General features: G+C 48.2%; 1 protein-coding gene across 1 annotated transcript; it reads right to left on the bottom strand.

Annotated features, from left to right (window-relative positions):
* Positions 1-1,107: 1,107 nt before the first annotated feature.
* LOC129586871 (uncharacterized) lies at positions 1,108-10,231 on the bottom strand. Its single transcript, XM_055480382.1, has 3 exons — positions 9,920-10,231; positions 3,032-3,422; positions 1,108-2,549 (listed from the first exon to the last, which is right to left on the bottom strand). The coding sequence occupies exons 2-3, from the start codon at positions 3,386-3,388 to the stop codon at positions 1,350-1,352; spliced, it is 1,557 nt and encodes a 518-aa protein (XP_055336357.1). The 5' UTR covers positions 3,389-3,422; positions 9,920-10,231; the 3' UTR covers positions 1,108-1,349.
* Between the last annotated feature and the right edge of the window lie 474 nt (positions 10,232-10,705).

Below are 10,705 nucleotides of genomic sequence, written 5' to 3'. Positions count from 1 at the left end.
ACTTCACTCGCGTAGTAGACGGCAGAGAACGCGCAATGAGACTTCCAGCGCACGAACGAATCGTCAGGAAGCCAACAGGTCTCGAGCCCGAAGGTAACTCTATTGATGCGTTCTGCTGATTCCTGCGAAGCCATCAGCCATGTACCTTTATTGCAGACGAAGATCAACCATCGGTATCCCTCTTACGGTTGTTACTGCTGGGTCTACTATCCCTACGCATACAGATTCGATTTCAGTTAAGTATGTGAGACTTTTAAAATTACATATGACATAACTGGATGTGTGTGAATTGCTTTTGCAATTAATCCGCGAATAACAGAATTTACCGACATTATGAACATTTTGTTTATTGGTTATTTAGTTGCAATAACGATATTGTGGAAACCTTCAGTGTATTGAGCATGGTCGATGATCTTCCCGTTGCTACCCAGGAACCTGTTGCGCATGAAGAAGTGGTAGTCCGGAATGGGCAGCAGGCTGCTCTTTCTCCCTTGAGAGCAGCACGTAGTTTTACAGCTGAGTCTGCAGTACCCGTGCATTCCCTCGGCACCATGGACATGTTATTTCCGTTCTGTGATGCGCGTAGTTTCCATACTGAAAAGAATTTTAAATGCTGTTATAAGGGAAAGGTGAATTTGATTGAACTGAGTGTTCCCAATGGACTAATTGAACTGTTAACTGGCCGGAATGCGGAATCGGAAAACTACCGTGAGCACATCAGAAATTTTAACAGTGCTAATGCGTTTGCTTCGGTCGGTGCAAATGTTTCTGTCCCACCTGGACACGGACCGCACTGCTTTCGCATACACGGCCAAGCGCATCACTTTGTAGGAGCAGCCCGTCCTATCAGCGAAGCAACTACTAAATATTGTCACAGAGACAAATGATAAAACGGAAACTGACGGCAAATCTGATTGCTAAATCGTAATCACTGACGAATACTACCCTAATCTAAATGAATCGAAACGGAAATCAATCACTGGAAAACACTCGAAAAGTCCCAGATCCCGACTTTCTAAACAAAGGAAACCTTTATTCAAAAAGCGAGAAACAAGACTAAAAATCCTCCGTTCCGGCGAAGCCTCACAACCCGCAAATACAGCACTAACGAGCAGGAATGAACAGAAATGAACTACGGCTGGAAAGAACCAATCATCGCTAAACAATGGTAAAGCGCAACCCATGTTACACGTCCCCCCGGGACGAAAAGGCTGGACCCCAGCCGCACAAAGAAAAGTAACAGAATAACAAAACTATAATGATACGTATTCATGTTGCGAAAATTTCAAAAAAAAATAACTAGGCATCGCGCACTTAAAAACACAGTCGTCAGTGAGAGACAATAACACCTATTTCGGATCCTCCGCGCCAAGGCCCTCTTTCTCTGCATCTTCCGATGTTCCCGACATCTCGGCGTCGCCAATGTTATGGGCTTCTTCACCCTGCGCGTCGACCAACATTTCTTCTGACCCAAAATCGCCTCGCTGCTTTTCGGCTTTTCGTCGGCGCTCCGCGGTTTCAAGCCGGATGTCGTCTAGCGGACGATTTCGCAGGACCAGCGGAATATAACAATCGTAGTCTACATCCACATACACGGAGGTGCTGTCGTCTGGCTTTGACGGGTTCGGAAAAGTATAAGAAAAACCAAACCCGTCCCACTGCTCATAGTATACCGGAGATGGCTTTACTTGGGTATTGGTCGGAATGGGAAACCGCTGCTGCGCCGCAATCTCTACGGCAGTGTGGCAGCCAGCCGGAACTGGCAGTTGCAAAATCATTCGAGCCATCAGCGGCGCAAACCCTGCGACAATCTTGATACGGCGAGCCAGTGCCAGATACTTCTCGGCATTGCCGGTGACGAACGCATGATGGATTCGTACCCATTCGCGAAGAGAGGAGTCGGCTGGGAGTGAACGGCTGCCGTTATAGTGGAACGGATAGCCATTGTACTGGTGCTCCAGCAGCGTCGGTGGTCCGATATACCAGCGAACTACGCAGGGGTCTCCGGGGACGAGTGGAAATCGTTGGAGCTCTTCGTTCTCTTCGTCGGTGAGAGTCGGCTCGCTAAGGAAGTCCCAGTAGGCATCCATCCGCATATCGCGCAGGAGCCACGGCATTGGTGGACCGCGTCCTTCTTGTGGCTGCGCTGACGAGTTGACGGCGGCCGTTGTGGTTACACCTCCCGGCTGAGCTGACAAGTTAGCGGTGTCCGGTGGCACTACACTTTCAGGCTGATGTTGTTGCGCCGGCTGTGCACCAGCTGCTTTGTAGACGGCTGACAACTGTTGGGAAGGCGTTGGCAACAGACTTAGGGCATCCGGGCGCGGGAGCAGGCCACCCGCCCCGGTTGGAGTTACGCCGTAGGACTGCGCAGCTGCTGGCGGCTTGCATGCCGGTTGGGGCGGCGGGGAATTTTTCTCGTTGCCTTCCCGCTTCAACATGATGGCCAACCCACGCTGGTACACGTTAGGCATAGTGCGGAAGCCCTCAAACTCCATCAATGTGCTCACATGCGGCAGTGGCAGCAAGCCAGGACGCGTGGTGCCGTGCTGTAACAAAACAACTAGAGCAGCGTCTGACGCAGTTATGCGACGCCCCGCGAAAGTCGAAGCTGATCTATTTCGGTAAAACCTATATAGCAGCGGAGTGCCTAGCGCCGCCCGGGCGAACCACATCGCTCAACGCGTAGCACGTTTAATACCATGTGCAGCTATCAGTCTTTCGCATTTACTGCGCACGTCATCGTAAAAATTTGAGATCAAGACAGTTCGAAAAGAATCCGCACTGTTTGGCGCTAATTGAGCACTGGCCAGATGCATGACGCAGTTTGCGCAAAGTACGCCGGAACACGCGGCAGGCAGCCGGTGCTGCATTAAAGCTGACACTATTGAGCGATATAAAAATAAAATTCTACATACCAAAAAGGAAGTATTATCTACCGTTGCTTGCCGCATAAATGCGCAATAAACGTTCAGAAAAACGTGACAACGGAACACGATAATCCAATGTTAGGTCAGTGAGTCACAAATACCTCATCACGCTGAAACAGCGACTCGAAGCGTGCATCAAGTCGTAGATTACGCGCTTCTTCACGGATCATGGGAAATGCCGCGGCACAATCGTCCACAAATGTCTGCAGAGCCTTATCGGCATACACGTAGTGCTCAGCCAAACGCTGGAATCCCGCAGGAATATTGGATGCAGCGGCAATTATCGCGTAGCGCGTGCCTTCGTCTGAGACGGTTTCCAGCGCACGGAAAAACACCTGGTCGAACTGCGTATGGGTGCAGATGTCAGTCACCAGTTGACCCGAAAACTGGAATCGAACGTGTATTGCTGCTCGGCACGCAGCGCACGGATAAATAGTCGAATTATTTCGCGACCCCATCACGCTAACCAGGTCACTCACAGTGAATATGTATCTACGATAGATTCAAAACAAGAATATATCATAAATTAACGTTCAACTAACGAATGCTACCAACTTAGCAGGACAGCTGAGATTCGTGCAAGCACGGCAAAATATAACGAACCCCATGGCCAAAATATCACTGCGTTGTGTGCTCTCCACGATGATCTCGCGTGATGAGCCGTCTGGAACGCAAATTATACCGCTCTTGCCTATCGCAACGTTCCCGCTTAGCTACGTCTGAGTCACTGTCAGCAACTTCCCAATCTTCTGACTGAGATTTCTCTTGTTGTGTCTCAACTGTCTTATCAGTACTCCTCTGAATGTACGGTTGAATGCGCTTAACATTCACTGCATCCGGCTTAGCACGCCGCCGGGTTTTAAACATCGGCTTTAGTAGATACACGTTATCACTGCATTTGGTTACAACTTCATAGGGAAATTTGTACTTTGGTGTTAACTTAGTATTGATTCCAACTTCACGTGAATAGTTTCGAACTTTCACTAACTGTCCCGGTTCAAATGACACTGCTTTTCGGTGTTCGTCTATACGCGAGGCATCTCGGCTTTGCTGTAATTCTATTCTAGATTTCGCAAGATCGTACGATCGTGACATCCGGTCAGCTAGCTGCTGTACATAATCGGGATAACCCGCGTACCGTGATGGTTCACACGTATTAAAAATTGTGTCGAAAGGAAAGTTAGCTTCTCGACCAAAAAGCAAGTAAAACGGTGTGAATCGAGTGGTTGTTTGTTCAACCGCATTATGCGCAAATACCACCGACGTCACGTACAAATCCCAGTCTTTTTGATTGTCGCTCGTAAACATCGAAATCGCCTGCGAAATGGGACCCATCTGCCGCTCGCATAATGCGTTTCCTTGAGGGTGATACGCCGTTGTGGCGACGTGCTTTAGCCCTATAATCTCGGTAATTTTTTCGATCAGATCGTTGCGAAAATGTGTACCGCGATCAGTCAGTAACTTAAAAGGTGTACCGTAATTGAAAATAACATGTTCGACAAAGAATTCAGCTACAACTGCTGCGGTATCATTTTGAATCGGCTTTGCAATTACAAAGCGACTGAGATGGTCGATCGCCACAACTACGTATTTATTTTTACGGCTTGTAACCGGAAACGGACCGAGGATGTCCATCGCTACCGTATGAAAAGGCGCAGGTATCGGCATATGCTGCATTTCGCCTTGCGCCTTTAGTTTTGACAGTTTGCGGGCCTGACATTCGTCACAACTTTCTACGTATTCCTTTACGTACTTATGCATACCGGGCCACCAGAACCGTGGAACTATAAGGTCCCACGTTTTCTGAAATCCCATATGCGCCGTAATGGGTAAGTCATGACATGCTTTCAGAATTTCTGCTCTAAGCTGACCAGGTACCACAAAACAGCAGTGCTTGCTGGTTAAATACCGCTTGTAGCGATAAAGAACGCCATGTTTAATACAGTAGTCTGCCTTATACCAGCGGTTATTCACAGACTTATCGTTTGCCATGTCCTCAATAATGGTCCGAAGCCGTCCGTCTTTTGCCTGTTCTATCCGGAGATACTCGTAGTTCTGTAAATCCACCTCAGAGTCGTCTAGACATGTGCTAGCAGCCACTGCTGTAAGATGTACACTCTGGCAGTTAACTAAGCCCATGCTGTGGGATACAGGAGGAAGATCGATTTCTTCTTCTTGCGCTGCTGTATCGACCGGAAAGCGACTTAAACAGTCGACGTTGCCGTGTAAACACGCTTTCCTGTACTCTACAGTCATGTCAAGTGCACTTAACCACAAAGCCCATCGCACGCATCGCGGGTTAGTACCGCGTGTTTTTAACAACGATACCAGAGCCTGATGGTCAGTTCTCACCGTGAAACTTGTAAACTCAGTTGTAATGCCTAAACTTAGTGACAGCGAAGACTACCGCTAAACATTCTTTCTCTGTAATCGGGTAGTTACGTTCATGGTTTGATAATGTACGACTAGCGCATGCTACAATGTGTCCATCCTGCGACAATATAGCGCCTACCCCGTGCCCACAAGCATCACATTCGATGACAGTCGGTCGACTTGGGTCGAAGCGTGCTAGCACCGGTGCAGTGGACAGAGCGTTTTTCAACGTAGCGAAACTTTGATCATGTACTGTATTCCATCCCGTCTTAACATCGATATCTTTTCGCGTTAACGCGTACAATGGATCCGCAATATGCGAGAAACCTTTTATAAATTTCCTGTAATAGCTAGCTAAACCTAGGAAAGACTTAATATCGGTTGCGGACTTTGGAACCGGAAAACGCTCAATTGCGGCAATCTTTTCTGGGTCCGTGCGTATACCGTGACAATCGATAATGTGCCCTAAAAACTTCGTCTCGTTGTAAGCAAACGAACATTTAGCTGGCTGAATTGTTAATCCGGCGGTGCCGATAGCTTGCAAAACGGTTTCCAACCGTTCAGCGTGCTCCTCAAAACTGTTAGCAAATATAATAATGTCATCTATGTACACAAGACACATGGTCCATTTCAGTGCACCTAGTATAGTGTCCATTGTAAGCTGAAACGTTGCAGGGGCGTTGCACAGCCCGAACGGCATACGAAGAAATTCGTACAGGCCGTCCTGGGTTGTGAACGCAGTTTTCGGCTGATCTTCGAGAGCGACCGGTATCTGCCAGAACCCTGAATAACAGTCGATGCTACTGTACCAACTGCTATTCCCTACGGCCTCCAAAAGATCCTCTGGTAACGGCAATGGGTATACGTTCTTGCGTGTCAGCGAGTTAAGCTGCTTAAAGTCTATGCAGAACCGTACACCTCTACCACCCGGTTTTTGTACAATGACGACTGGTGAACTCCAGGGCGAACGCGATTTCTTTATTATGCCTTTTTCCAACATTTTGTCGACCTCGTCCTGTATAAGTTTTCTGCCATGCCACGAGGTACGCCGCGGAGCGGATTTGAACGGCTTAGAATCGCCAGTGTCGATTGTATGCGCATTAAAGTCCGTCTGACCGTATGGTCTACGCTTCGTGGGAAACAGGCCACGCTGTGACCGCAGTATTCGCAATATGCGCTCTCGCTGTTCAGCGTTCAGGAAGGGACTAATGTTTACGGTTTTCAGTGCTTCCTCAAACTCTGCATTTTCCTCATCTGTAAACGCACATACTTCTTCCGTGCAGCACGTCAGGTCAAGATCTTCTTCATATGGCTCGATAGTGCCTACAAGCGCACCTTTGCGAATAACACGTGGATTGTCGTTAGGATTCATTACGAACAAACTAACCTCGTTGTCAAGCACGGTAACAACAGAATTTGGTATCGCTACCATTAAATTAGCCGACAATACATTATTTTGAAAAAACACGCTGCGCTGCTTCTTTATCTTTACCCGAGGTTTCGCTTGAAATAGTACGGCGCTACGCGGCGGGATTGTTACTGCGCGTGTTGCGTACGTACAAACTGGCCTTCGCTGCACTGCATCCTCTGCGCCATTGGCGTCCGTGTTTAGTGGAAGTTCCTCAACTATATCAGTTACCCAGCCCGACGCCTTTTCGACGATCTCCGCGGTAAACGCGACATGTTTCTGCTGAAGGTTTGTTGCAGGGAAAGGCTGCTGCTGTCGTTTAAAAGAACTCATAGTCACCGTAGCCTGCAGACTGTTCACCAATGAAAGTGCCTCGATAGCGTTGCGCGTAATTGCGGCTTCAGCCGAATTAAGACAACCATTCCAGTGAATGACGGCGTACTTAATGTTCTCGTGGGGCGGGATGACCATAATCTTATATCCTTGTAAGTATGGGCAAGCATACACTTCAGTTAAAAACTGGGAAATTGCAACGGGCGAAAGACTGCACTTGTCGTCCCATTGAATGTCCACCCACTGAATCGTCTGTTCTACGCCATCATTCGGCAGTATGTTAGCTTTCAACAGATCTACACATTTAGGTTTCCGTATAAAGAAATCCATTCCCAATAAAAACTGCTGCTGAATATCCGCGACAAATACGGCGTGAGCATACGTTGCGTTCAAAAAGTTAACATTTACTACAGTGTACAATGTTAGTGGCTGCACTTTACCCGTAATGCCACGCATATACAGCGGACTGCCGCTTCGTATCAAATCCTTATATACTATTCCTTGTTGATCACAAAACGCTCTGGAAATTAGCGAAAAATCTGAACCAGTGTCTATAAGCGCAGGAACATCGTACCCGTTAACTGAAACGTTAAACCGAAAGTGCTTAGCTATGATGGGGATATCAGTTTCAAGCCGTTCAACTGCACTCACTGTCGCCGGAAGTTCCGTGCTAACAGCAGCAGCATTACCTGAATCGCTGAGCTCCTGAAGCTCCTTGTAACATGTACCTCCCGGCACCACATTATAGCTAGCGTCCTTTTCGCTAAGAGGTAACTCGAGCATACCGACAGCTACACCTCCCACTACTGCCGGCTCCCGTTTTTTGGCGGCTCCGCACTCGGTGAGCGGCTGCCCGCATTATTTGCGTTATCGCGCAATGACTCTCGCCGCTGGCGACGTTGAACCCTCGCACAGCCTGGGTCGACACCATTTACAGCTAGGGCTGACCTGTCCAGCAAGTTATTTCTCGGTGTGGCGACCGACAGTTGGCTTCCTCGGCTGCTGTTCGGTTTCTGCGAACGAAATCAAGTCGCCTGTCGACCGTTCTGAGAACGAACTGCGCTATGGCGATTTCGATTGAAACTGTCACTAGCTCTGACCATGGCATCTCTCCACAAGTTATGTTGCACTCGGTGTTAGTCGGTGGGCGACCGACTACCAGTCACCAATTCAGTTGGCTTCCTCGGCTGCTGTTCGGTTTCTGCGAACGAAATCAAGTCGCCTGTCGACCGTTCTGAGAACGAACTGCGCCTATGGCGATTTCGATTGAAACTGTCACTAATATGCAGCTGAGACTGAATGCCCATGGCAGCATCGCTGGTTTTCTGCGCAAGAATGCGACTGCAGTTTCGTGCTTGCAGAAGGAAGTTCGCTGGCGTCAGCGGCATGTTAGTCGCCACTAACGTATACAATTCGGGCAGCGTACGCAGACCATTAACCAGGTAATTAACCTGCATTACCGGAATAAACACACATCCGCAGTCCGCGATTAAATCCATTACCGCTTGATAATAATCATCAATACTCTCTTTTTGCGGTTTATAATACCGAGAAGATAGATCTTGAGAAGCGACTAGCTCACGATCATGCTCATAAAACTTTTCCATCAGTTTGATTTTCCATTCTGAGAACGAAAGGCGTCCTACGTACTGTTTACGCACATTGTCGTAAAAATCTCCGGCTCTCCCTTTTAAAGCTTGCACTAAACCAGCAACCATAAAATCATCAGACCACCCGTTAATAAACGCAATCTCCTCATACCGAGCTATAAAGTTTTCTACTCGTTCTGTCTTATCCCCTTTGAACTCTGGGATTTTAACAATTTTCTGGGAAGGCGCCTGCATGAACATGTAAGGATTATATGCGGCAGTGCCGGAAGTCGCATTGAGCTGCGCTGAAGTGGTAGTGTTGAGGCCAGAGTGCGAGACGCGGTGTGATGGCGAGTTTAACTCGGGCTTTTCACTTCGTACACCGGAACTGTTATTACGTCTGCTGATACCCGCGTGATCATCGTCTACTGACGCGGTCTCGTCATCGCGTGAGCTAAAAAACCTGTCTGATCTGCCGGGAGAATTTAATTGCCAGCTGACCTTTCTGGCATCTCCACGGTTGCTCTCAGAATACCGGTCACACTCCATGTTGTCTTCGTGCGCGAATCGCGAGCGGGTTGGTTCGCTCCTAACTGCGGAAAAACGAACATCCTGGGAAACAAAATCAGCCGAATGAGTGGCCCCGAACGAACGGTTATCCACACCACCAAAAACATTAGGATGCTGTGTAAACATGCGTGCTTTCGCACGATCCTGCGTTTGAGAAACGTTGCTGTGGATGTTAGGCCGTTCTCTGTATGGTAAGTCGAACGGCTGCGCGCCGAATTGTGACGTCACACGCTCTGGGCTGTGGAGCATGGACTGCTGCCGCCTTGGTGACGTCACGACATCATGCTGCTCCGCTCGACTGTGAGGGACGTGTGCAACCGGCGCAGCCGAGCCAGGCACGCGCGAGGAAGACAGAAGCAAATCCCCCGGTGCCGCAATTAAACTGCCTAATTTCACTGTATCCTTTTTCCGGTCTTCATCGCGGTTTAAATTCAAATTCTTAAACTTGTCCTCAACCAATTTCTCGAAGTGCGACTCAAATTCACGACTGAATTCGGAAGCAAACGCCTGCAAGGCGGCTTTGAGATCAGAAGCCCTGAGGAACTCATCGGTTCTTCCTGTAGTTTCTACTCTCTCTTCGACATGGTCGTCTGAATTTTCGCTTCTATGCGTTCCCTGACCGTCTTTAGACATTCTCAACAGATTCTCGAAGTACCGACTTGGCGGACGGCTCAGTAGAAAAAAACTACTCTGCCGGCGTATGCCGCTGTGCTTACCTGTTGCACACCGAACGAAATCGATCGGCCGACTCCGCGCCGAGCGTCCGTGCGAATTCCGTCTCCACTGACTAGAAAAAGGGAGCGGGGTCCTCCGTCCTACTGAACGGCTTGGCGTCAAAATTCAACAGCCCGATGCTGTTCACATCCGAAAATGGGTGATCGATTACAGGAGCGCCACTTTGTCACAGAGACAAATGATAAAACGGAAACTGACGGCAAATCTGACTGCTAAATCGTAATCACTGACGAATACTACCCCTAATCTAAATGAATCGAAACGGAAATCAATCACTGGAAAACACTCGAAAAGTCCCAGATCCCGACTTTCTGAACAAAGGAAACCTTTATTCAAAAAGCGAGAAACAAGACTAAAAATCCTCCGTTCCGGCGAAGCCGCACAACCCGCAAATACAGCACTAACGAGCAGGAATGAACAGAAATGAACTACGGCTGGAAAGAACCAATCATCGCTAAACAATGGTAAAGCGCAACCCATGTTACAATATGCAAGCCTCTATTTCATTGATTCAGATGAAGTTGTAAGACTTTACACGTGGTGGATACTGTGTAATTGCTAACTGCGGGATAACGTTTATCCGTGCAGGGAGATGGGACAATAAAGATCGATCAATAATTACGTTGTGTAACTATCCTATCTTCAGTGTACCTTTTACATTAAGACAGCGCGGCGACAGCGGTGGTTTTTTGTAAGCTTTACATACAACACAACAACAAGAAAGTTTCGATTATGTTAAACTCACATCCAAAGCAAAACTTGAGAAA

This window comes from Paramacrobiotus metropolitanus, unplaced genomic scaffold, assembly GCF_019649055.1.
Source record: "Paramacrobiotus metropolitanus isolate TYO unplaced genomic scaffold, Prichtersi_v1.0 Parri_scaffold0000001, whole genome shotgun sequence".
NCBI classification, from domain to species: domain Eukaryota; kingdom Metazoa; phylum Tardigrada; class Eutardigrada; order Parachela; family Macrobiotidae; genus Paramacrobiotus; species Paramacrobiotus metropolitanus.
Note: the sequence above shows the minus strand (reverse complement) of the source record. Positions and strands in the feature narration are given on the sequence as shown.